Genomic DNA, 27,653 nt, shown 5'->3' on the forward strand with positions numbered 1-27,653 from the left:
CCTCTGCATAGAGAAATACTGTGTCATGTTACATTTTTGGTGAAAGGGGGCACAGTTACCATAGAATTGTAGTGTTGGAAGAGACCCTGAGGGTCATCTAGTCCAACCCCCTGCAATGCCCACAACCATCCCAGGGTGGGTTCAAACCACCAACCTTCTGGTTGAGAGTCAGATGCACTGTCCCATTTGGCCTTATCTTAATTGGTCCCATTAATTTTATTAGAGACAGCCAGGTTCTGGGCGGCTAGGGGAGGAAGCATCTCAGCTCACTCAATGAAAAACAAATAGGGAAGTCATTCTGTGGGGAGAACTCTGGATCCATATTGTGAGGTAGCTGGTAGCTCAGTGGGAAAGAGCAATGTGTTGGAAAATAAGAGATGGTGTTTTGTCAGGTCCAGGAAGATGGACATGTAATTTCTACAGGGGAGGAAACCCCTATTACTTCTTATGAAGGACCATATTCAGTGATGGAGTTAGGCAAGGACCCTGCACATAAAATTAGATATAAGTCTGGAACATATAGTCTCATTGTATTTTCCAAATGAATTTTCCATTGTATTTTTCAATGTTATTTTAATATAATAGGCTCATCAGTTGGCATACATGCAAGCTCAGGCGAGCAACGGGGGTAACGTGGGGAACCCCTCCACTGCTAACGAAGAAGAAGAAGATGAAGAAGATGAATATGACTATGACTATGAGTCTCTGTCTGATGGTAAACAAACATACTTATTATAGGGTTGCATTTTTTGGATTTATGGCATGGGTACAGTTTCAACCATAACTACACTTCAAGTTGCCTCCCCTCCCCCCAAAAACCTATTCAGTTACAACTTTTAAACATTTGTCACTACACAACTCTTTTTTTTGTCTTTCATATCCATTCTAAATAGTAAGAAAAGGTTATGATTTATGGGAAGGGATGGGAAAGGAATTATGTTTTATCTTCATAGTGATGTAGCTGTGAGAATATTATTAGGAAACATAGCAATCATTTCTGTTATTGCATAAGGTGGTTGTTTTGATATGTGTACTGAAATAAGGATATTTTAAAGTTGGGTTTCTGTATGTACGATGTCTGCTCTAAACTGTATTCCAGCAACACAAAGCAGCTTTTGTTCTAAGGACTTAGCTTTTCAGAAAGTCTACTCAGTACCATAAATTAAAACACCATGGCTAGGAAGCATGTTTTATATAGTCCAGGAAAATAGTGCCTGTCTTATACTTGATAATCTATATGAATAGGTAGACACACAGCGCAAAACAGAGTAACAGAAGGCACATTTTGTTGTATTATTGGGTTCCTGCCACCTTGAATTATAGTATGTGCCCATTGGCTCATCCAAGTTGGGGCCTTTTTCAGCTAGTTTCATGATATGTACATTGAGTATATATCTATAATATTATGAAATTCTCTGCCAGACCTCAAGCATACTTAGTATCTTGCCTGTTTCCATGAGTTTTCTAAATTCTCACGCTATGAAATCACCTCCATTCTGGGTTAACCTAGATTCAGATGTTTTTATATAAAGTCTGACCTCATCTTTACACTCTGTGTTCTAATAGTTAGCATTTTCAGTTTTATATCCCTGCAGCAATTCTTCAAGTTTTTGTGTCGAAGATGATAGCTCTACACAGTTTGAATGTAATTTTCATTTCTCTGGCTTTATTTCTTAATTTCCTTTACTCTTATTCCCTTTCTGACTCTGTTTTCCTGTAGCTGATGTCCTTAATGCTTCTCCTGCTCCTAACAGCCAGGAAGGTAAAAGGCCACTTGGTCAAGCATAATAACTGCATGAATTTCAACACTGCATTTCCCAACTTAGAAGCATTCTTTGAATTTCACATTTTAGTAAAAACACAATTTTTGCATTTCTATAATTTTCCATTACTTACTTTTGAGGATCGCAATATTTGCATGTTCCACACTAGTTTCTTATTTATACACTTTGGTTATAGCTATATAGATTAGTGAATCACGTTTATGTACATTGACTTAAAATACACAAATATAGTTTTCCATTTGGTTATAATTTTGGGTAGAACAATGAGAATAACTTTTTAGTAAGCACTTCAATCCCCTGTCACCCCCCACTCCCTTATCTGCAAAGTAATGTCTCATGCACAGGGCTGAGGCAGAAAATTTGAGGCAGAAAACTTTTAAAACATTTGCAATTAAATAATGATGATGATGCAGCTTAATTTACAGTGGTGCCTCGCAAGACGAAATTAATCCGTTCCACGAGTCTCTTTGTCTAGCGGTTTTTTCGTCTTGCGAAGCAACCCTATTAGCGGCTTAGTGGATTAGCGCTATTAGCGGTTTAGCGGCTATTAAAGGCTTAGCGGATTAGCGGCTAAAAGGCTGTTAGCGGCTTAGCGGCTTGGCAAAAGGGGGGGAGCGAAAAAAAATCGGAACACTTGCAAGACGTTTTCGTCTTGCAAAGCAAGCCCATAGGGAAAATCGTCTTGCGAAGCAGCTCAAGAACGGAAAACCCTTTCGTCTAGCGGGTTTTCCGTCTTGCGAGGCATTCGTCTTGCGGGGCACCACTGTATTATATCATTCCACAAATGGTTTAAAGTGGAAAACCAGCTTCTGCTTTGCATCTTGAGAGAATACTGGCTGAGCTCAAAAAGGTAGGATAAAAACTGACTCGCACTTAGAAGAGCATTGCATTGAAGGAGAAATTATTTGCCTGTTTAATATTTTGATTATTCAGAATAATACTGGCTGCTTTTACTCAGAGCATTAAGTTGAAGTAAAATTTGCCTTTTCCAACTCTTCAGTCAGATAATGCTTACTTTCCAGATAACATTTTGGAAGACCGACCTGAGAATAAGTTAACCATAGATAAGCTTCAATTTGAATATAGCGAAGAAACTGCAAAGAGAATAAAGAAAACAGAAAGCGCTATATACAACAACAAAGGAAAGGTAGTATTTGTTCATATTTGTTTTCTCAAGCTTCCATACGGGGAGTGGCTTGTAATAATAATAATAATAATAATTTATTATTTGTACCCCGCCCATCTGGCTGGGTTTCCCCAGCCACTCTGGGCGGCTTCCACAGAAACCAAAAAACACTAAAATATCATACATTAAAAGCTTCCCTGAATAGGGCCGCCTTAAGATGTCTTCTGAATGTCAGGTAGTTGTCCATCACCTTGACATCCAATGGGAGGGCATTCCACAGGGCGGGCGCCACCACCGAAAAGGCCCTCTGCCTGGTTCCCTGTAGCTTCGCTTCTCGTAATGAGGGAACCGCCAGAAGGCCCTCGGCGCTGGACCTCAGTGTCCGGGCAGAACGATGGGGGTGGAGACGCTCCTTCAGGTATACTGGGCCGAAGCCGTTTAGGGCTTTAAAGGTCAACACCAGCACTTTGAATTGTGCTCGGAAACGTACTGGGAGCCAATGTAGGTCTTTCAAGACCGGTGTTATGTGGTCTCGGCGGCCGCCCCCAGTCACCAGTCTAGCTGCCGCATTCTGGATTAGCTGTAGTTTCCGAGTCACCTTCAAAGGTAGCCCCACGTAGAGCGCATTGCAGTAGTCCAAGCGGGAGATAACTAGAGCATGCACCACTCTGGCCAGACAGTCCGCGGGCAGGTAGGGTCTCAGCCTGCGTACCAGGTGGAGTTGGTAGACAGCTGCCCTGGATACAGAATTGACCTGCGCCTCCATGGACAGCTGTGAGTCCAAAATGACTCCCAGGCTACGCACCTGGTCCTTCAGGGGCACAGTTACCCTATTCAGGACCAGGGAGTCCTCCACACCAGCCCGCCTCCTGTCCCCCAAAAACAGTACTTCTGTCTTGTCAGGATTCAACTTCAATCCATTAGCCGCCATCCATCCTCCAACCGCCTCCAGGCACTCACACAGGACCTTCACCGCCTTCACTGGTTCTGATTTGAAAGAAAGGTAGAGCTGGGTATCATCTGCATATTGATGGACACCCGGTCCAAACCCTCTGATGATCTCTCCCAGCGGCTTCATATAGATGTTAAAAAGCATGGGGGAGAGGACGGAACCCTGAGGCACCCCACAAGTGAGGGCCCAAGGGTCTGAACACTCATCCCCCACCACCACTTTCTGAACACGGCCCAGGAGGAAGGAGCGAAACCACTGTATAACAGTGCCCCCAGCTCCTAACCCCTCTAGACGGTCCAGAAGGATGTTATGGTCGATTGTATCAAAGGCCGCTGAGAGATCCAGCAGAACTAGGAAACAACTCTCACCTTTGTCCCTAGCTCGCCGGAGATCATCAACCAGTGCGACCAAGGCAGTTTCAGTCCCATGATGAGGCCTGAACCCTGATTGGAAGGGATCCAAATGGTCCGCATCCTCCAGGCGTGCCTGGAGTTGTTCAGCAACCACACGCTCAATCACCTTGCCCAAGAATGGAAGATTTGAGACTGGGCGATAGTTGGCCATACTGGCCGGGTCTAAAGATGGTTTTTTAAGAAGCGGTTTAATGACCGCCTCTTTCAGCGGATCTGGGAATGTTCCCTCACAGAGGGAAGCATTCACCACCCCGCAGAGCCCATCGCCCAGCCCTTCCCGGCTTGCTTTTATTAGCCAGGATGGGCAAGGATCAAGGAGACAGGTGGTTGGTTTCACGCGTCCAAGCAGCCTGTCCACATCCTCGGGGGTAACGGATTGAAATTGATTCCATGCAACTTGACCAGACAGGGCTCTAGCACTCTCCCACCCCGGCCCTGCTCCCACGGTGGTGTCTAGCTCCTTCCGAATATGAGTGATTTTATCTGCAAAAAACTTTGCAAAATCGTTGCAGGAGATCTTGGGGTCTTTACAAGGCCCCGGTGGTAAAGGTGGTTCCGCTAAATTGCGGACCACCTGAAAGAGTCTCCTGCTACTATTTTCTGCAGATGCAATAGAGGCGGTGAAGAAAGTCTTCTTCGCTGTCGCTATCGCCACTTGGTAGGCTCGATGTTGAGCTCTAACCTGTGTCCGGTCAGATTCGGAGTGAGTTTTCTGCCACCGACGCTCTAGCCGTCTCAGCAATTGTTTCATCGCCCTCAGCTCCGAAGAAAACCACGGGGCTGTCCGGGCTCCATGCAATCGGAGAGGGCGCTTCGGAGCCAGACAGTCGATAGCCCTGGTTAACTCCGCATTCCAGCGGGCCACCAGGGAATCAGCTGAAAGGCCATCAACATGGGATAAAGCATCCCCTACCACTCTCTGGAAACCATTTGGATCCATTAAGTGGCGGGGGCGGACCATCCCAATTGGTCCCACCTCCCTGCAGAGGGGAAGGGTCGCGGAGAAGTCCAGTTGCACCAGGAAGTGATCTGACCATGGCACTTCTTTGGTTTCACTTTTACTTAGTGTCAGATCACCCACGTCACTAGAGGTGAATACCAGGTCTAAGGCATGTCCATGACTATGAGTTGGGCCCAACTTATTCAGGGACAGCCCCATGGAGGCCATGCTTTCCACGAAGTCCCGAGTGGCCCCTTGTAAGGTCGTGTCGGCGTGGATGTTAAAATCCCCTAGGACAACCAAACTAGGTGTCTCCAGGAGAACATCCGCCACGACCTGAAGCAGCTCGGACAGGGAATCCTTGGTGCAGCGGGGAGGTCGGTACACCAAAAGGAATCCTGTACTGCCCCTATTGCCCAACTTCCAGAACATGCACTCAGAAAACTGGGTCTTCCCAGTAGGGCGCCTGGTGCAAACTAATGACTTCCTAAAAATCACTGCAACCCCCCCTCCCCGCCCACATGACCTGGGTTGCTGTGCATAAGAGAAACCTGGTGAGCAAGCGGCAGCAAGGACAGGCCCATCTGCCTCATTCAACCAGGTCTCTGTCACACAAGCCAGGTCAAATCCTCCATCCACAATCAGGTCGTGGATGGCAGTGGTTTTATTCATCATTGACCTGGCATTACACAGCAACACCTTCAGGTTATGTGGGTTTCCCCTGTTGATTCCAGTATCCATCTGGTCAAGGCCAGACCCGGAGGCAGGGATAGTCCTCAAACAACGACTAAACCTGCCTCCTCGGTAATGACATGGTCTGGTCTTAGCGTAACTCCGCCTCCTGCCCATGATCACCGAGATCGGATGTCCCAGTGCTTCCCCCCCTGTGGAGCTTGTCCCAGCCATCGTGTTGGCTGGGGCCTCACTCCCAGGCAGCCCTGATCCCACCCCTTAAAAACAAAACACAAACTATACAGAACCAATAAAACAAAAGAAAACAAAAACATAACAATTATACTAAAATTAATCCCCAACCAAATATCCATTACACCCACCCACCCCCAACAAGAGAAAAAAGGGAAAAAAGAAATACAAATTATATTGCCACCGACTGCTTGAGGACATTTTAAAACACATTGGAACAGGGAAGCAATTGCAGAACACTTCCCAGCTTCCCCAAAAGTTTGTTCCCAATAAGGGCCTGGGCCACGCCCCCTGGGCCAGTTGGAGAAGGCCCTGGAAGGGAGCAGGCCCTGCAGTCCTCCCCACAGCCGATGGTCCAAGGCCTCACCGCAGCAGGAGTCCCTTTATAGCTGGGAGAAAGGGCCTGGGCCACGCCCCCTGGGCCAGTTGGAGAAGGCCCTGGAAGGGAGCAGGCCCTGCAGTCCTCACCCAGCCGATGGTTCGAGGCTTCCCTGCAGCAGGAGTCCCCTTATAGCCGGGCGAAAGGGCCTGGGCCACGCCCCCTGGGCCAGTTGGAGAAGGCCCTGGAAGGGAGCAGGCCCTGCAGTCCTCACCCAGCCGATGGTTCGAGGCTTCCCTGCAGCAGGAGTCCCCTTATAGCCGGGCGAAAGGGCCTGGGCCACGCCCCCTGGGCCAGTTGGAGAAGGCCCTGGAAGGGAGCAGGCCCTGCAGTCCTCACCCAGCCGATGGTTCGAGGCTTCCCTGCAGCAGGAGTCCCCTTATAGCCGGGAGAAAGGGCCTGGGCCACGCCCCCTGGGCCAGTTGGAGAAGGCCCTGGAAGGGAGCAGGCCCTGCAGTCCTCACCCAGCCGATGGTTCGAGGCTTCCCTGCAGCAGGAGTCCCCTTATAGCCGGGAGAAAGGGCCTGGGCCACGTCCCCTGGGCCAGTTGGAGAAGGCCCTGGAAGGGAGCAGGCCCTGCAGTCCTCACCCAGCCGATGGTAGTCTAGAACTGAAACTTACAAAGAAATTAAAAAACACACCGGCCTCTTGCAGCATCTAAGATCCACGTTTAAATGCCCTGTTCTACTTCCTTCATGTCTAGTGTGCCATCTATTGCCCCTGAGGAAAAAAGAATGTTTTAGACTGCAAAGCTGTACCTACTAAGCCCCATGGAACATACTTCTGAGTAGACAAATTTGCACCATTGAGTGTTTCTTGTGCACCTCTGAGGTTTTTCCTCTCTTGCTTCATAAAAGATACCTCATAGTTTAAATAAGGGTGGTTCTCTCACCTCAGAAATAAAGTGTACCTCATTTGATGTCCAGCTGTTCTTTTAGCAGTGTTTTGATGGCTCAACAGATGTAGATTTTCTTTAGGTTGAGTATTGGACACTTTCCCCGGTTTTCAAGAGAGCTTCTTTGCCTTCCTAACAAAAGTTTTTCAGTCTCACTTTGTCAAATACCACTTGGCCTTCACTTTGCTCAGCGTATATATTACCTTTCCAATTTACTTCATATGTATGACGAAGTAGATTCTTGCCTAGGAAAGCTCATAGTGGGACTGGCTTTGCTTGCATCTTAAGCTGCTGTTTTCCCCAGTCTGTTTAGTGGTTTATCCATTGAGGCACCGTTACTGTGTTTTACAATATTTCTATGATCTCAGACAGTGAGACCCCTCTCCTTACAAGTCAACTGCTTTCCATTGGCATGATAACATGTGATATTTTGAACATACACTAATGTGTATAGAACACTAGGCTGAGCTGAATTTAAAGCATATGGATCTCCCCCACCCCGAATCCTGGGAAGCATAGTTTGTTAAGTGTGCTAGGAATTGTAGCTCTGTAAGGAGAAGACTACAGTTCCCAGGATTCTTTGGGTGAAGTCATGTGCTTTAGATGGATGGTGCAGATCTGCAGCTGCAAGCCAGATCTCCTGCAAAGAACAGCTACAGAGTGCACCAAGAGGAGGGAGGAACAAAGAGAGTTTGCCTTCATTCTCCTGGAAAGAGCTGTGCTGATAAATGGGCTAAAGCTACCTTGCCTTCTTCCGTGTCTTCACTTTGGACCTTTGTTTAATTTTTAAAAAGTAATGTGGGTGATTGCAAGGCTATTTATAATGCCATGTATTTTTTAAATACTGTGCATTTTCAGGTTGCAAGGCTTATCCACTGCATGTATGTCTTTCATAAAACCCACAAAATTAGCTGCATTTTCCTGTACAATAGTATTTGGAATACAGTTTAGTGGAATACAGTTTGTTGAAGTCTATGAATTCTACCATAGAGACGAGACTACACACACACACACACACACACACACACACACACACACGTGCAGAGAATGTTGGAACTAGCAGAACCTTTTTCCAGGGGAGAATTATAATAGTACTGTGGTTTGTCTGCCAGAATAAACTCACCATTTAAGCCAGATGGTTTGACTTCACGCTGAGATGTCCTGTTTTCTGTGCGCGTGCTGCACTGCACAACACTGCCCTGTTGTACATATATTTAGGCAAGATGGGAATACTGCTGTTAAATATTTTTGAATTTATTTCAATAAAGTGAGCCTAGCCTTTTCTGTTTTGTTTTTAGATCTCAGGCATATGTTTGTGTAGTAATATTTAGTTGCTGCAATGGGGAAAGTACATGTAATTCACGAGGCCGGTGGAAAGGGAGGTATAGCATGTGAGAAGGGAACTGTAGGATCAGGCAGATTGTCCTGTTCCACTAAGGTAATTTCATCCTGTCTTCGGCCGCTAAGAGATTAGAGGCAGTAGTGTTCCTAATCTCTCCCTGCTGGCCTGTGGAAAGCAGATTTAGAGGAAGGGGTGGTGGCTGAATGTGGGGAAGAAGAAATGTTAAAAGATTGGGGACATCTATAAATGCAAATTAACAGTGTTCTACCATATAAGTGATGTTGCTCATGATTAAACTGCATTGTGCACATATATTAAATTTGATGAAATCCTTTCTTTTTTCACTTGACGATATATAGGTTTATGACATGGAATTAGGGGAAGAATTTTATCTTTCTCAAAATAAAAAAGAAAGCAGACAAATAGCACCAGAATTGTCAGATCTTGTCATCTACTGCCAAGCTGTGAAATTTCCTGGTAAGTTACATTGGCCTTAATTATTACCTGTTCGGAAACAAGCCAAGACAAAGGAAAAAAAACCTGGGATCTAGCTTCCCATTTTATGGCAGCTGAGAACTAGCTTTGATTCCGAGTGTTTTCTCCCAAGAGAGGTGTCTTGATAGGAATAAGGAATGGCCTGTGGGAAATCAAACTCCATTTATCTCTTACACACACCCCATATCATTTCTGTGCAGGTTGGGCTACAGTCCGATTAGGGAACCAAAAGAGTGAGTTACATTGGGATAGGAGCACAAACAGTAAATTGGAATGGAGCAAGTATAGAAAATGTGTCGAGAACCAACCATACTACAGTGGACTGGTTATAGGAAAAACCCATGGCAAGAAGGAAGGATTGATTTGCACAAGTACGAGAGAAATACAGTGGTACCTTGAGTTGCAAACGCCTCAGGTTACAAATGTTTCAGGTTACAAACTCCGCTAACCTGGAAGAGTTACCTCGAGTTGAGAACTTTGCCCCAGGATGAGAACAGAAATTGTGTGCCCAGTGGTGCAGTGGCAGCAAGAGGCCCCATTAGCGAAAGCACGCCTCTAGTTAAGAACAGTTTCAGGTTAAGAACGGACCTCTGGAATGAATTAAGTTCGTAACTAGAGGTACCACTATAGGTAGAACAGACATGTCTTGATTTTGTTGTATAGAGGAACACTGGCGGGGGGGAGCACACCGCCCCTGGCACCATCGGGGAGGAGGGTACCATCATGGCCGCTGCCCCCAGATATGCGCTGCGCACACCCCAACTGCGCTGGGTACCATGCCCCCAGGACGCATGGCACGCCCCCAGGATGCCAGCCACACCCCCACGGGCGGCATGCCACGCCCCCACCTGCTCTCTGCCCCCAGTGCTGGAGCATGCAGCTTCGCCATTGTGGAGGAATGAAATACTCCATTATTTAGCTGCTGTGTTATAGTGAAATGCTGCATAAGGCTTAGAAGCAGCAATTTTTTCCCTACTGTAATGCGTTTTTGTCCATTTTCTTTTCATTGGAGAAGTTGATCCCAACAGAAGTATATTGATAAATAGGTATTGCTGCTGACTGTATTTGTGTACAGCCTGTTTCACAGTTCCAGTTCCATGGGCAGGGTTACTTGCATACGGTGTGGTGGGGATGAAAGCACAAGGTCACCTGTCGTCTTGTTTCAGAAATCAATCTGACACAATTGCTGTTCATATACCGTATTTTTCGTCCCATAGGACACTCCGTCCCATAGGACGCACCTAGTTTTTTGGAGGGGAAATAAAGGGAATTTTTTTCCCCTTTATTTCCCCCCCAAAAGCAGGTCGGGGAAACCGAACCAGGTCGAGGAACAGCGGGATGGCGGTGCTGCGCCTCCCTGCTGTCCTCCGAGCTTGTGGGGCTGACCGATGTCTGCCCGGCGCGAGGGGTGCTCTGCTTCAGGGCGCCCCGCCCGCTGGGTGGCAGGCTGCTATCCGCAGCATGGGGAGCCCTGTGGGGAACTCCTGCAGGGCTCCCCATGCTGCGGATGTCTGTCCGGCTCTGCTTCAGGGTGCCTAGGCTGCGGATGTCTTCCTGAAGCCTGGAGAGTGAGAGGGGTCGGTGCACACTGACCCCTCTCGCTCTCCAAGCTTCAGCGAAAGCCTGCATTCGCCCCATAGGACGCACCCAGATTTCCCCTTCATTTTTGGAGGGGGAAAAGTGCGTCCTATAGGGTGAAAAATACGGTACACTTGGGTCCAAAGATACCCCTGTGAGTGGGAAGGCTTTTCCCATCACGCAAAGTTTTCAGCAATTCGCCCTTCCTCCTGCTGCCTCCCCTTGCTGTATGCAGTTCTATTGTAGAAGGTCCGCAAGGGAGGAGGGGAATGAGAAAGTCCATTTCCACAAGTCAAACTCTTGGAAGTTAGGATCCAAGCCCCAGTGTTCTCTTGCCCTAATCAAGATTCCTGTGTTGCTCCAAGAAACAAGCAAGGCGGTTCATACACAAACATAATTTTTCAGCTTGCAAACAGAAGGGAATGAGAAAGCTCTTCAAAGTATGTGCATTGAAGCTCACATGCCTTTGAGAGACATCCATACTGGAACATTGGTTTACGATTTTATACGTTGTCTTGTCTACATATGCAGTACAAACTAGCGTTTTCATGCATAAGACATTAGCATTAGATTATAAAGCTTTCATAATAAACTGATTTTTTAAAAAGGGGGGGAGACATCATGCCCACTCGCTTGTGTTTTTCAGTCCATTTATTTTATTTTGTATGGAATTAGGTCTGTCAACTCTAAATCCATCTGGCTCTAGCAGAGGAAAGGAAAGAAAGAGCAGGAAGTCCATTTTTGGCAACAATCCTGGAAGGCTGAGCCCAGGAGAGCCAGCAATGCTTGCCAAAGCATCTGGAAAAGGTAAAGTCAGCATCTTCCTTTACCAATCACAGGGACTGACTGTGTAATCCAACACATATAGCAGACCTACTAGTTAAAGATCAAACGTATTGCTCCTCACATGCAGCACTCAGGGTTTGAAATAATTTTCCATTAGCAGTGCAACTAGTTACAATGACCTCATTGTAAATAAAAGACCTACTGTAAAGTAATAAACTGTTGGGACAGGGTTTAATTGCAAGAAATATAAATGTAATCATTTAAATGTAATTTAAATTTTACTAATTGGCAAACCATTTTTCTTTCTTTCTTTTTGTAATGCTTACCTCATTACTGTTACCAATATATAGGAATGGAAGAAAATCTCCCCCCCCCCTAAGTTAAGTCACAGAGAAGAAAACTAGACCTCCTGTTGTAGTTTATTTGAAGATTCATCTGCAGTATTTCCAAATTATGAAGCCATAGCTCTTGTTTTTAAACTGGGTTTTCCTCTGAGGAACAGAATTCCCTGCAGAGAAGTCTTTAGAGTTCTGGTGATGCATAAGATTTCCTTACTATTGTGGCCATGCATGCATTTGTTTCCTATTAGTATATTCTTCTTGGGGATGAGGGGAAGACAAGGTGGTGTTACCAGAATGTGCACCTGTAACTTGTATTTGTATTTGTTTTTTTAGGTGCCTTTGATAGCGCACGGCAGATCTGGGAAGAGCCCTTTTCACCTGCTCTTAGCCCAACAACTTCTCTCAGTTCTATAATAAGGACACCTAGGTGTTACCATATCTCCTCTTTGAATGAAAATGCTGCCAAGCGCTTGTGCAGGCGATATTCTCAGAAGCTGATACAACATACCACCTGCCAGCTGCTGAGGACATACCCGGCCGCTACTCGCATTGACTCATCCAATCCTCATCCCCTTCTGTTCTGGTTACATGGGGTACAGCTGGTGGCACTCAACTACCAAACGGATGGTAGGGGCGCACTCATTCCTTAAAAACATATGTGTGCTTGAAACATTACAAGAAAACCATTCCCTTTTTGGTTGTATCTTGCATTTCCTTGCTTGGCATTTTTATAGATGTAAAATGAATATACATTGGAGGTACTCAAATTTCCCAGAAATAATGGTGGCTTCAAACAATGCCACATGCATCCACCAAAATGCAAGCGTCATTCTGTAACCCCAAACAAATAATAATAATTTATTATTTATACCCCGCCCATCTGGCTGAGTTTCCCCAGCCACTTTGGGCGGCTCCCAATCGAGTGTTAAAAACAATACAGCATTAAATATTAAAAACTTCCCTAAACAGGGCTGCCTTCAGATGTCTTTTAAAGATAAGATAGCTGCTTATTTCCTTGACATCTGACAGGAGGGCGTTCCACAGGGCAGGCGCCACTACCGAGAAGGCCCTCTGTCTGGTTCCCTGTAACCTCACTTCTCGCAGGGAGGGAACCGCCAGAAGGCCCTTGGAGCTGGACCTCAGTGTCCGGGCTGAACGATGGGGGTGGAGATGCTCCCTTCAGGTATACAGGACTGATGTTTCTAGATTTTGGAGCAGCCATTGCTGGTTTTAGATACTGCCATATCTATACTGTGTATCACTGCAGCTTCTTGGCCAGCCATGTGAGTGATAATAAGCTGGTTCAAATGTGGCTTAGTGCAAACACGTTTGTTTGTGAGTGCCCAGAGAACAGAATGTGCCTACTGCATTCCTTCCTCAGTCCTCTTGCTGCTGTGAGCTAAGCCATGGTTTGGCTTCGTGTGTTATCCAAAACTGGACTTGTATTTTGTCTTGCCTCGGACAAACCATGTGCTGCTACCAATGCGTTTGCAGCTTGTGGTTTGCCTGAAGGAGACAAACCAGGATCCCAAATTCAGATGACATGTTAAGCCAAACCTCTGCTTAGCTCACAGCAGCAGCAGCAGGACTGGTGGAGGAGTGCAGCAGCAGCAATCTCCTTTTTGGGAATGCTTGCATGCTTTCACTAAGCCATGGTTTTGCTTGATGTTATTGTGAAAAACCTAATTGTGTGAAAGAGCCCTTAACTGCACAGTAATCTGTTTTTGTGAACTATTTCTATTTCTTCAAAGCTCTTATAGTTTGATTAGTTAGTTTTTCAGTTTTACCATTGCCTTTTGGCAATTAATCGAAGCCAACTGTACATGCCCAGAATGAAACGGCACGCTTTGAAATCACCATGTTCTTTTAAAAATTCATTATCTTACATTCAAGTCTTAGCAATGTTAACACTTTGAATGCTTTACCTATAGATCTCCCTCTTCACCTAAATGCAGCAATGTTTGAAGCAAATGGTGGCTGTGGGTATGTTATGAAGCCACCTGTTTTGTGGGATAAGAACTGTCCAATGTATCAACACTTTTGCCCTTTAGAACGAGATTTGGACAATATGGAGCCTGCTATTTATTCACTGACAGTAAGTGAAAACTCATATTAATCTTTTAATAAGCTTAACACAACCAGTTAACTCTATACATGACATAATTTTGTTTAATATGTGGCTTCTCATTTTTATTACTGGTATTGCTAGTAAGATAGCTACAATTAACTGTGGGACCAAGGAGAGGGAAGGAGACAATCGTCAGTTGTTACAAAACTTTCAACTTGAATGCAGCACAGAAAGTGCATGTCAGTTTTTAGACGCATATTTTTGGATTTGATGCTGGGTGGGGGACATCTGGCCTCAAAGAGTGTGGCAGTTTTCCACTTGGGTCCTTGCCCAGAGGCAGCTGCTGTTCTGCATAAGAATAAGCAAGTAGCAATTCCAAGACTGCCATTTCAGTTTTAGTTATGTATATTACTACTTATTGTTACTTCTGAAACCAGTTTTTAATTAATTTGTTCTTTAAAGCATAAGCACTCTTCAGTCTGAGAGAGTTGATTAAAACAACAACAGCCCTGTTTTCATTCTGGGCCTTTGTTTTCCAGATTGTGTCTGGACAGAATGTTTGTCCTAGCAACAGCACAGGAAGCCCCTGCATTGAAGTTGATGTGCTTGGGATTCCGCTGGATAGCTGCCATTTCCGCACTAAGCCCATTCATCGCAATACTCTCAACCCCATGTGGAATGAACAGTTCCTTTTCCGGATTCACTTTGAAGACCTAGTCTTCCTTCGTTTTGCAGTTGTTGAAAACAATTCTTCAGCTGTGATGGCTCAAAGAATCATTCCGCTGAAGGCTTTAAAAAGAGGTAAATTGAAGTTTGTATGCAGGGCCCAGACGGAGCTGCTGAGTACTTAGGGCTGTGATACACAACACACATTTTTGCATGTAGGGCTGACCACACATTGTGGTTAGGAAAATTAGTGTGTGCACCATCTGAGTAACTGTTAACTGCAGCACTCCCTCCTTTGCTCCTCCCTTCCTGCAGCAGGGAAACAAACCACTGAGTGACTTGCTTATGTGCAAACCAATGTGTGTGGTTTGTTTTTTCCGCAAGCAAACCACAGTCAGAAGCCCAGGTTTGTTCTTGGTATCCTGCTCATAGTTCATAGTTTGTTTGATAGAAGCAACCCAACAAGTGCTGGATCATATATAATGCCTACCCAGCTGCTCTCGTGTTTTGTTTCCTCGCTTTAGGGAGGGAGGGGTGAAGCAGGGGCTGCTTGGGCTGCATGCATGCACAACTTGCTAAAACTGACTCTTATTTAAATCATTTATTTCATAAAATTTATATATGGGTTGATTGTAAAAAAAACACCTTCAAAGCAGTTTACAAAAGGACAAAACTAGAAAATGAGGGGGGGAATCATAGCCAGTACTTTAAAACATGCAAAAGTAAAAATACTAAAACAGATTAAAAATTAACTCAACTTTCTAAGCATCTTAATGTATGATGTTTAAAAAATATATGTTGGGTTTTGTTTTCTTAATAATTGCCTACACCTCAGAAAGAGAGGTGTCGGGATCTATTATGGTTTTCCAATGTGTTTCTGTAAGTCTCAAGACACATACCTTAACTCAGACCTTCAGGAGAGCCTAATTGTTTCTAGGTCAGATACACTAGCGCTATGTTTTACTGCTCTAAGATGATAGTCGAAAGCATTGATTGAGGTTGTAAATTACTTTTTATTAAATGTACTGTTTTAACTATTATTTGTGTGCGCTGCCCTGAGGTTCTAACAGATGGAACAGGTGGTTAAGGAAATGAACCCACACCCCTGCTTCAGCAGAAGTGTATTGTTTAAAAAAGAGACCTTCAGCACTAGTGTTTTAGGAGGGACACGGTGTGTTTGTGAATGGACTTCTCAGACTCCAGGCTTTTCTGGTATTACACCTGTTGGTGTATGTGTATAGACAGAACATGCTGAACCTCAGTAAGTGTATGTTGAAATCTTAGCTAACAGGCAATTAGTTCCAAAATATCCTAACAGCTGCCGCTTGTCATCTTTCACCAGGCCTTTGTGCAAGTGGACCCTCTACAGCAGAGGCAGGTGTCTACAATATTTGTGCAATCTTTAGGCAAGTTTTAGCATGTCCAAATAAATATGTATATAAGCTGGTATCCATCTCAAAATCTTCAGTGAAGCAGCGTCGATTGCAATGGCCATTTGAAATACCTTGGTGCTTCTGTAATGTAAGGGGGCAAATGTCTTATGAAGGTAAATCACTCAAAAGAATTTTTATTAGACCAGAAGACCTGTGTTAATATATTTCAGTTTTTCGCCCACCTAATACAGCATGTTTTGAGCAGGTTGATAGTACATTCCAGCAAGCAGGCCCCTATATATGCTACTTGAGTTCTCACAGGAACTGCTACAGTAGCCCTCCATGTGGCTTGGGGAGCTGTGTTTCAAAACAAAATAGCGCAATGTCCTGGTATGCACTCACAAGCCCTTGTCTACTCGCAGAGCTTCTCTGGAGTGTAGCCAATAGATATTTTATGAAAGAGGAAATGACAAGTATCCTTACACTTCAGGGACAGTTAAGTGGCTACTGTTACATTTGTCTCTGCAACGTACGTAACCTATGAACATGTAGTCTATTTGACTGGCTTATTCTCCCACCTCCCAATTTTGTGTTACTATCTTGTTTAAGGATACAGGCATCTGCAGCTACGAAGCCTGCACAATGAAGCACTAGAAATCTCGAGTTTGTTTATTAACAGCCGAAGAATGGAAGAGAATCCTTCTGGAAACATGGTGCCTGCTTCTTTGGTAATTTATTTCTAATAGATTTGTCAGCATGCTCTCCTGGTCAATGTAGAAGATTCTTCCAGGAAGGCAAAGGATGCTTTGGTTCCTGCATTGTGAAAAATGAGAATGCTCTGGTGGGGGGGGGGCAGTATCTCCTGAGGAATAGTGTCCATGTAAATCAGACTACAGTGCTGAATTTCCATGTGTCTTTGAATGCTCAATAATGTTGCACCGATTGAGTAAAAGCTATCAGAATAAATCAACATGCTACCTGTACTGTGCTTCTTCAGAAGGATGACAGCAGCATAGGAGTTGAATATAATTGTACAGCTATAGTATAAGCATAGGAATAGATCTTAATGCAGGATATCATTCAGATAAGCAAGTCCAAAACCCACAAGATATGGAAATGAACTTGCTGCATTTCTCACCCCCATGTTCTTATGGCTTGGAGCAGAAGCTGGATTTACAGTGGTCTGCCTGGCCAGTCTTTACGTCAGTCAGGAAGCCCCTCCTTGTTTTCGAGGGGGCCTGGTTCAATGTCAGTCACAGAGGAAACTCCTCCTCCTGGGAATACCCTCTAGCTCTACAATTCTGTGATGCGATGATCAGTTCAGGAACAATGGTGGGGGAACCAGAGCTGTACAGCCACCCCTTTTTTCAGTTATACAGTGGTACCTCGAGTTACATACGCTTCAGGTTACATACACTTCAGGTTACACACTCCACTAACCCAGAAATAGTGCTTCAGGTTAAGAACTTTGCTTTAGGATGAGAACAGAAATCGTGCTGTGGCAGCAGCAGGAGGCCCCATTAGCTAAAGTGGTGCTTCAGGTTAAGAACAGTTTCAGGTTAAGAACGGACCTCTGGAACGAATTAAGTACTTAACCCGAGGTACCACTGTATTTATATTCAGCTTTAGGCTTCATATTTATTTATTTTGTTGCGTGTAATAAACCTTTGTAAGCTTAACTTGAAATTTATGTTTAAAGAACAGTGGATTCCACTGTTGTCAGGTTGGACAGTTGTACTCATTATGATGTCTGCTTGATAGTTAAGGGCTCAGTTATGGGCAAAGACACACATGCAGTTTTGCAATGGCACGACCCCAATCGACATCTCTTCCCTCTGTGAACTGACCCATCATCTGCACACTGCATTGCACTAATTGTTGCCTAGACTGCCAGGTCTGTAAGTGCCTCCCCTACAGTTGGACCACTGTTGCTATCCTTTATGGAGCTACAGCTCCAAAGTTACTTGACTCCAAGCAGCTGTTATGCCACTGAATCCTCTTTTGGTTTTCCTTACTTGCACATCTGCAAGGTTGGAACATGCCTTCATTCTCCACTTTAATTCAAGTAAGTTAATGAAAACATGAAAGAGCTGGACCAGACATTGTGACCTGTGGAACACTACAAGGTACCTCTGAACTGGCAGTATGATGGTGAGCCGTCTTCTGAATGGGGTTTAGTCCAGCCTCCAAGACCATATTCTTGTTCACACACATATCCTGCGCTTTCTTAAAAGGATGTTCCCTGGCTGAAATCTAGCTATAGCAGGTGTGTTCTGTTTAATCCCAATGTTTCCTCTTCAGCAAAAGAATTGAGAAATGCAGTCTAGCAAAGGAAAGCATTTATAAGTTCAGTTCAGTTGAAGAGTTCAGCATATTCTTTTATTCTAATGGTGAAATCAATGGGCTTTAGTTAAGCATAACTTTGTCTGGATCATGACACAAGTTCTTACGGAAACTCCAATGACTGTGGTCTGTCTGTTTTCCTCTAGCCCTTACTGTTAAGCAGACAATTCTATTTGTTTATCTCCTGTCTCCTGGAACCTTGCCTATTCTCCATGAGTTATCGATATGAGAAATTTATTCAGCTCTACTAATTTGAATTAATTAAGTTTATTTAGCTGTTCTGTCCTTTGTTCATCCTCATTTATTTTTATTACTGCTACTGAGTCATCGCTTATTTTATTTATATAGACAAAATCAAAGTAGCTGTTGTGTATCTCGGTCTTCCTTTTGCCCACTCTTTCTCCATTCAGTAGTACATTGTGTCCAGCACATTGTTTCAGAAGCTTGGCGCAGAGGCTTACCCTCAAGCTTTTCCTGGCTGTGTCTTTAAATTGATATTATTCGAAGACAGGCTATTAGACCACAAGGAAGCTAGCTAATGGCCATCTGTGATCATTTTTCATAACTTATTTCAGTTCAAAGTTTTCTGCATCCATTTGCTATCTTTCTTATTCTTCCTAATGTTTCAGATATCCTGTGGCCATGTTTGTGGTGGATGAACTTGTTACTTACTGCATTGGTTAAATCATGAAATAGTAAATAAGTGTTAAAGATGCATGTTTATTTTAAACAGCGGTTCAGTACTGCAGAGAGGAGAGAGGCTGCAGTGTACAAAGTCACTATACACGGAGTTCCAGGACCAGAACCTTTCACGCTTTTTACGATACGGCAAGGAACCACAGCAGCTCAGCTTCTGCATCAAGTAAGCCTGCACTTTTGAGATGTTCAGGACTCAAATCTTTAGTAACCAACCATGTGCTGTGTAACTCGCTCCCTAAGATTTCTGTTGGATTTGGGCAGCCTAAGCCCCAAAATAACTAAGCCCAATTTACTGATATGGAGACATGCAAAAGCTTACTGACAAACACAGATCCTATCCTAACTTCCTTAGTTACTGGAGCTTTGCAGGCAAAGAGGCTTGTTTGTTGCCAAAAACATTTGTAATGCTGAAACAGTGGAGCTAAAGCATTTCAGGTACAGAATGATCCAGATCCCACAAGCACAGGCTGAAAGTGAATTGCACTGACAGTCATAAAGCTTTTGCTGTTATTATTATGAAGTTTTGCTTGGACAGCATGTTCTATATTAGAAATATGTCTATTAAGGAGGAAGGGGGCTGCTTTCTGAACGATGGGCCAAGCTGGTTGCCCTTGTCATAGGGGCCAGGCTTTTCTGCATAATGTCTTTTGCTCAAACATCATTGAAATGCAGAAGAAAAATTAAAAGGGCTAAGTTCATGAGTGGAAAAACCTCCAGCTGATTATCTCAGCGGAGGCTGTTTTCCAGCAGTGGGAAAATGCTCTACTGTCTTGGGAATTTGAATAAACTGTCTGGCAAGCCAAGCTGGACAGAAATAAGATTAAACAGCAGTTGCCTCTGCTGAAATAGTCAGCTACCCAGATAGTACATAGCCCCAGGAAAGACATTTTCAATGGCTAGCAATACAGTAAAAGCATATTTTGTACACAAGATAAATCGATCATAAAGGGTTTTTTGTTGTCAACACAATCAGCTTACTGAACATGCAACTTCTGCCATTCTAATTATTAACATGTTTTTGCTTAGATTTTGGCGACTACAAAAGGTATTGGACAGTATCCCACAGACTATTTTTTGATGGAGGAGAAATGCTTTATATCTAAAGAAAGAAATGAGTACAGGAAGCCACCATTCCAAAGAGTGCTCAGTCCCGAGGAAGAGATTGTCCAGCTTTTGAACAGCTGGTTCCCAGAAGAAGGCTACGTTGGAAGAATTATCTTTAAAACCCGCGAGGAAGTGAGTCTATTTGCCTTGACATATATTGCTTGCTGATAGTATCAAGAGGGTGACAAAAAGAACATATTCATTGCTTGGCTTCCTGGAACTTGTTCTTGTTGACATAGAGCATTAGGAAAGGAAGTAATACAGAAAAGCCCAGCAGTGTTTAATGGTGTATTATTATTTTTTTACAACGCACCACTGAAAAGATGGCTTGTTGAAACACTTAAATACATGAACTCATCCTAAGGGCAATTATTTATTTATAGGTAGATCTATACAGTAAACTTTACGTATGCTTAATTAGGAAAGACAATGTATAGAAAGGGATCAGCAGCAGCAGGGGGGGAAACCTTGTGAATAGTTGCACATACAGTGGTACCTCGGGTCACATACGCTTCAGGTTACATACGCTTCAGGTTACAGACTCCGCTAACCCAGAAATAGTAACTCGGGTTAAGAACTTTGCTTCAAGATGAGAACAGAAATCGTGCTCCGGTGGCGCAGCAGCAGGAGTCCCCATTAGCTAAAGTGGTGCTTCAGGTTAAGAACAGTTTCAGGTTAAGAATGGACCTCCGGAACGAATTAAGTACTTAACCCGAGGTACCACTGTATTTGTGCTAGCATTGGTGCTTAGGCGTGATTAATTTTGACTGGATTGTGCCCAAAGTGCCATCAAAGCTTGATTAAACAACTGAGATTTATCCAAATTATAAAAGGAATGTGAAAAGAAGAGATCCTCAAATTTCAATGTCAATCTGTGTAGACTTGGAAGCTTTGGCAGGATGAGTGCAACTCACAGACTTTTGTTAACCTTGGTTTAGTGGAGGGCTCGAGAAAATATTGTGTGCCTTTTTAATAATGGCTCTGGTGAAGCGCATTCTAGTCCATGTGCCTTAATGAAATTGATTACCCTTTAAGGTGCTATAATGAGGAGAGATGGATAAGGAACTGGAGAGTGTAGGCAGAGGGCAAGGGTGTGAAACATCAGCCACAAGTCATGCAGTTTGGCAGTCCAAACACATTTTAATAGCATTGTGAACCAATGAACCTGCTGAACTAACCAATACTGAATCCTAGATGTATTGGTTCAGCTAAGGGGAACCTGTGCGGCCCCCACCAGATGATGTTGGACTCCAACTCCCAGTAGCCCCACCCAGCACGGCCAGTGATGCTGACAGCTGGATTCTGACAATATCTGGGGAACCACAGGCTCTCCATCCCTTAAATAAGGCTTACTGCAGGTGTATGTTACTAAATTTAGATACAGTACTAGTAAGGATGTAGAGTATTCTGCTGGCCTAGACAATACTAAAGATTTGCTCGTACACTGATGGATAGAAAGTGGGTTTTTTGCCTGCTGACAATAGGAGTTGAACTGACCTGGATTATGTCGCGCCAGTCTCCCCAGGCTTGCGGAGAGCTGCGCGAAGCCCGGGCGAGCTTTTCAGCACGCCCCAGGCTTTGAAATGCAGACAGCTCTGCGCAGCCCTCGGGAGCCCGCCGTGACTTCCCGCCGGGCTCCCTAGGGTTGCACAGAGCTTCCTGAAGCCTGGAGAGCGAGAGGGATCGGTGTGCACCGACCCCTCTTGCTCTCCAGGCTTCAGCGAAAGCCTGCATTCGCCCCATAGGATGCACACACATTTCCCCTTTATTTTTGGAGGGGGGAAAGTGCGTCCTATAGGGCAAAAAGTACGGTATGCTTTCTGGTGGCATACTGGTTGTGTAGTAAGATCCATTGCAACATAGGCAGACTACAGTGAGGATCAGGCCACCCCACATAAACCACTCCCTCTGTGCAGGTGTGTTTAAACAACAACGGGCCTTCTGAATTTTCTCATTTGGACAGCACAGGGAAGAAGAGTATGCTTTTCAGTGACACAATTGGGAAGAAAGAGAAAAGTCCCTCCAGTTATTTTAGTACTCATGCAACTAGGTGCACAACTGCCATTCCCTTGCCATCAAAGCTTGATTCTTCTTGCTTTTTCACAACACGTTAAGTCTGAAAACAAGGAATGAATACCACAATTTTAGTTTTCAAAGAAGCTACCTCCACATTTCCTTAAGCAACAGGTCTCCTTTTCAGAGCTAGGGAAACCTATGTTTTTGCATGTTTTTGATGTTTTTCTATAGAACTTAAACAACAGAAATCTTTTTCTGGAGGAGAAAGATGATGCAACTGCTAGCTCTGAGGATGACAGCTTTTTTGTTCAAGTTCATGACGTTTCCCCAGAGCAACCTCGTACAGTCATCAAAGCATCTCGCTTCAGTACAGCCCAGGATGTCATCCAACAGGTAGGATGTCCTCATTCATTTTCCCCTCACTTGCTGAGAGTTACACCTGTCTCTTGCAGAAAGAACAGCAGAATATCATGTCAAAAAGATGCATTGTCCCTACTGGCTGTCACTGCTAACACACTTCTGCCCACAGGAGTAGGTTTTAAATGTGTTTTGGCCTGTAAATGATTTAGGTTAGACCAGGGGTCAGGAAACCTTTTCAGCAGGGGACCAGTCCACTGTCCCTCAGACCTTGTGGGGGGCAGACTACTTTTTTGGGGGGGGGAATGAAAGAATTCCTATACCCCACAAATAACCCAGTAAAAGGTAAAGGGACCCCTGACCAGTCCAGTTGTGACCGACTCTGGGGTTGCGGCGCTCATCTCGCTTTATTGGCCGAGGGAGCCGGCGTACAGCTTCCGGGTCATGTGGCCATCATGACTAAGCCGCTTCTGGCGAACCAGAGGAGCGCACCGAAATGCCGTTTACCTTCCCGCCAGAGCGGTACCTATTTATCTACTTGCACTTTGACATGCTTTTGAACTGCTGCATTTTAAATAAAAGCACACATTCTACTCATGTAAAAACAAAAACACGCTGATTCCCGGATCGTCCACGGGCCAGACTGAGAAGGCGATTGGGCCGCATCCTTAGTAGGCAACCTAAAGCCCAGGGGCCGGGTGTGGCTCAATCTCCTTCTCAGTCTGGCCTCTGGGCCTTCGTTTGCCTACCCATGGGTTAGACGAAATGTACATCCAGCAAATGAATGATTTATTCCTTCTGTTTGTGCAAGGTGAGATCTGCCTTAGAAGTGAATGTTAACTAAGTAGCATTTGGCTTTGCATTTTAATTTTCTTTTAACAGACTTTATGCAAGGCTAAGTATTCCTACAGTATTCTGAACCACCCCAACCCAAGTGATTATGTTCTCTTGGAGGAAGTGACAAAGGAGGCAGCAAACAAGAAGTCTTCTACACCCAAAATGTCTCGGAGGATCCTTGCCGACCAAGAGTGTGTGTTTCAAGCTCAAAACAGGTGGAAGGGAGCTGGGAAATTTATCCTTAAGCTTAAAGAACAAGTCCAAGTAAGTGTTCTACTAAATTTGTAAAATTGTTCTACTAAATTTGTATAAACTTTGCTGTTCTATAAAGCTCTGCAAAAATGGCAAAAGGAGTTTTATATTCATTCTTTGGGCAGAAGATTCATAACAAATCCTTTAAATTGGCATTTAATAGCTTTGGATTATCAAGATATTTGTTAGAACTGAAGGCAATTCAATTCTTCAGGATGTAGTTGAATATTCATCTCATTCTGTGGAAGTTTACCCATGGGAAAGTTTCACTATGGAAGGAAGGGGGGGGGGAGGTAGGGCAAAGTCACCATGTCATGACATTTTCCTGCCATAAATGATATAATAGAGGATTGACACGGAACTGTTCTTTTGTGCAGAACTGTTCACCCCACAAGCCAAGCTAACACTGACAATGTTTTTGCAACTTGGTTATTTTGGTTCCCTGGCTTTTTCTTTTCATAGGCAGGCCGAGATGATAAAAGAAAAGGTATTTCATTTGCTAATGAGTTTAAGAAATTAACTAAATCAAGTAAGCAGTACAGGGGCTTTATAACCACATCTCTACAAACGTCTTCAGAGGGTCTGCAAAGTAAAGATGACAAGACTGCATGCAGTTTGACTTACAGCGACACGATGGAATAACCTCCAGAGATTTGTATTCAGGTAGGACATGTTGGCAATGATCTAAATAACATAGTGTACTTATATACCAATTTAAACTACATAAGCATTGCTAAGCTTGCAATAACCCAAGTAATAAACTCCTGATAATTTTTTTAAATGCTGAGAAGCCTTCCTTAAAATAGCCTTGTCTTTTATAATCAGTGATGAAGTAGGGGAATGGTTTAGTTAATAAATTAAGTGATAACACAGATTTCCCTTTCATTTTTGCTGTTCCAGCTAGATACCCTGTAAGAGAGAAGGGAAAAAACTGGTAGACTTTTATTGCCATCAAGTTAAATTTAGGATGCATCCAGATGGCAACTTCTCACGCTCCCAGCTGAGCATAATCCCCAAAAACGGCTTTTCCAGACAATCAGAATATAGAGCAGTCTACGTGTGCTTGCTTCTAATTTGTTGCATGGGATCAAGATACTTTCCGTTGAGCAAGTGCTTCTGGTTCAAGGACAGATCTGCCTGTGTACAGTGTAGTTGTGATTGTCACAGGAACTTTACTGCGCAGGTCACCATGGTTGGTGAGTTTCCTACACCTGTAACAGTAGCATCTTGTACCACCAATGCAGTTTACTAGGTTTACTTGTAGAGGAGCTGAAAGATGGTTTATTGTGAACAAGCTGTGCTGATGCAGGCTGCTTCAAAGTTCCCATGGCACTCCCCCCCCCCCTTTTCTGGTGCTTGGTGAATAAAGCAAGCCAGGCTGCCTTCTTCAAACAAGCAACAATTGTTAACCTTAGTTTGTTTCTTCCATGAGCAATAAGGGAAAAGCAAACAATGAACCAAGGTTTGGAAGATGCAGAGAACTTTTGAGCAGTGTGCATTATTCACACTAAACCATCATGTTAGGCTATCTTTAATGTGACATTAAAATGGGGCAACCAGATATGAAATCTATGAGAGGTTCTCTTTCCTGTTAATCAGTAATTCCAAGGAAATGCTATTTTCTGAACTACCGTATTTTTCGCTCTGTAGGACGCACTTTTCCCCCTCCAAAAATGAAGGGGAAATGTGTGTGCGTCCTATGGGGCGAATGCAGTGCTCACTGACCCCTCTCGCTCTCCAGGCTTCAGGCAGCTATCCGCAAGCCTTCGGAGAGCAGCGGAAGTTCCTGCCGGGCTCAGAAGGCTTGCTGATAGCAGCAAGCTCTGGGACCGAAGGCGAGGTTGCACGCAACCTCGCCACCGCTCCTGGACCCATTCTGGGGGCTGGGGGAAGCTCGGACTTCCCCCGCCCCAGCCCCGCAGCTAAAGAAGAAGCCAAGACAGCCAGTGGGATGGATCCTGCTCGCTGTCTTGGCTTCTTTGCTCTTTGGGGCTGGGGGGGGGGGAATAAATTTTCTTTCTTTCTTCCCCCCCCTAAAAACTAGGTGCGCCCTATGGAGAGAAAAATACGGTAATTTAATGACAACAGCGTAAGAGCTTCCCATTTAAGGGGAAAAATTTAAGCAATTTTGTTCATTCAACAAATGGCAGCAGTATTTAAGTGGTTAATTGCTCAAAATCTTTTTAAAAAATGTATTTAAACCTCTCTGCATTTCCTCCTGATTCTAGGAAATTACAAAGGCCTTAAATACAAAAGACAAAAGCTGCAGTGAAGTTGATAGAAAAGGACGATGGATTCACTCCCTCAGCTTCTTTGCGCAGTCTTGCTTTGGGAGGAGATAGGGGGTGTAACTGGAACGTGTCTAAATAAGAGACAAACCTTCGTACAGTGGAGCAAGTCACTGCTAAGGAACTGGCTGGCCCAGCTGAATCTCTGCTACCAGTGCAGGTGCCGTCTAGTTGCTGCTTCTGCTGGCAAGAGCCAAGTCTGTGAACAGTGGAGGAAGTTATATTTTTGAGGCTTTGGAAGAATACCCTGGAATCATTGGAGACTGTTCCTCCTTTTGTCTTCATATTCACTACCTTTGGACAAGAGGGAAAGTAAGCACCTTATATTGTCCATTGCAAGCAGAAATCTGCCTTTTTAGAAAAAAATAATTTAATTAGGCATCTTAAGGGAAAATGAAAGTTGAGGGTGTTCTGTAGTGTGTTACATAACAATAATGCACTTTTTAAAAGCAGCTTCTAAACACACTTTTAGGTGGTTGTAGGCAGATAAAAAGTACATTGTAATTCATAGATTTCAGTACGGTGAATATAAAAGTTATGATTTGTCAGTGTACAGCTGTAAGTATACCTATTTTAATAGCGATACTGATTAGGAGCAACATTTCTTCATGCAATTTATTCTAGTTTTTGTTTTTTTAAAAAATGATTATTTATTTTAATATTCTAAGGTATGTGCCACTGTATAATGTATTTATCATGCCTTGCTTTACAGAAAATTATATGTATCTCTGTTTAGAGAAGATAAGCATTATAATGAGAAGTACATTCAGGAAACATAATCTGTATGTTCACTATCAATTCACTATTATAAAGGTGTTTTGAGAGAAAGTAACAGCTTGAAGTTTTTTCTATCTGAATTGTTAACGTCAAATATATATTCACTCTTACCATAGCTGGCAGCCTTATTTAAGAAATTTAAACCTAAAGCATACTAGTGTGTTCATTTTCAGTATAAACCTTGCAATCTCTGTTTACATAAAAGTATTTGTAAAGATTTGTATATGTTTGCAAAACCATGGGCTTTTGTTGTTTTTATAAGGCCGTTAGCACCGGCTGTAACTTCCCTTCCTTTTGTTAATAGTACAATTAAAGCAATTTAATACTACCCATATAAAGCATGCAAGAACTGAAATAGTAACTGGTTTTGACTGTCTTTTGATAATGATAGTACAAATTTTAAACTGTTCAAAAACAGGCTTTGTGGAACCTACATCAACACACCTGCTGTTCACCAGGATCATATTGTGAGAGTAAATCAAGAAAAGAGCCTGTTCAGTTAACTGAAGTTCAAAGCAAAATGCTGAAAAACAATTTGAACCTGAATGGAATGCAGAGTCATAATCAGATTGGATGTTCTACAAAGCTTAATACTCATGGCTTGCAAAATGTAGCCATTCACCTCTAATCCCCACAAGGCCCCTTCACCTCAAAGAAGCAGCCAGTAGGAAGCTAACATTAAGGAAAGCCAATTTAACTCCAAAAGTTTTTAAAAATTAGCTAAGGGGGAAGGAAGGTCAGGACTTAAATCCAGAAAAGACTATTGTTTGTTTATGTTTAGTCATAGGGCTTGGTAGAGGAATCATTTGTTATAAACAGAAAATAAATGCCTTACTGGCACAGCAAAAAACAACAACACAGCTGTATGTACATAGTGCCCTCCAGAGGCAAGACTCTAGATTGCAATTGTGTTGATCG

General features: G+C 43.8%; 1 protein-coding gene across 4 annotated transcripts in view; it reads left to right on the top strand.

Moving 5' to 3' along the window:
* PLCE1 (phospholipase C epsilon 1) overlaps positions 1–27,090 on the top strand; it is a 143,237-nt gene extending 116,147 nt beyond the window's left edge. For 3 of the 4 annotated variants that reach the window (XM_082221997.1, XM_082221996.1, XM_082221995.1), the window contains 15 exons: positions 586–715; positions 1,721–1,762; positions 2,807–2,931; positions 9,115–9,232; positions 11,504–11,635; positions 12,289–12,582; positions 13,887–14,050; positions 14,563–14,824; positions 16,672–16,790; positions 19,139–19,267; positions 20,131–20,340; positions 22,456–22,617; positions 23,464–23,682; positions 24,133–24,333; positions 25,899–27,090. In XM_082221997.1, the coding sequence (XP_082078123.1) occupies positions 586–715; positions 1,721–1,762; positions 2,807–2,931; positions 9,115–9,232; positions 11,504–11,635; positions 12,289–12,582; positions 13,887–14,050; positions 14,563–14,824; positions 16,672–16,790; positions 19,139–19,267; positions 20,131–20,340; positions 22,456–22,617; positions 23,464–23,682; positions 24,133–24,312 (2,286 nt within the window). In that variant the 3' untranslated portion in view covers positions 24,313–24,333; positions 25,899–27,090. The remainder of the gene's footprint in view (positions 1–585; positions 716–1,720; positions 1,763–2,806; positions 2,932–9,114; positions 9,233–11,503; positions 11,636–12,288; positions 12,583–13,886; positions 14,051–14,562; positions 14,825–16,671; positions 16,791–19,138; positions 19,268–20,130; positions 20,341–22,455; positions 22,618–23,463; positions 23,683–24,132; positions 24,334–25,898) is intronic. The other variant, XM_082221998.1, reaches the window with a different exon arrangement.
* The last annotated feature ends 563 nt before the right edge of the window (positions 27,091–27,653 follow it).

Source organism: Podarcis vaucheri (assembly GCF_965113315.1).
Source record: "Podarcis vaucheri genome assembly, chromosome: 5".
Lineage (NCBI taxonomy): Eukaryota > Metazoa > Chordata > Lepidosauria > Squamata > Lacertidae > Podarcis > Podarcis vaucheri.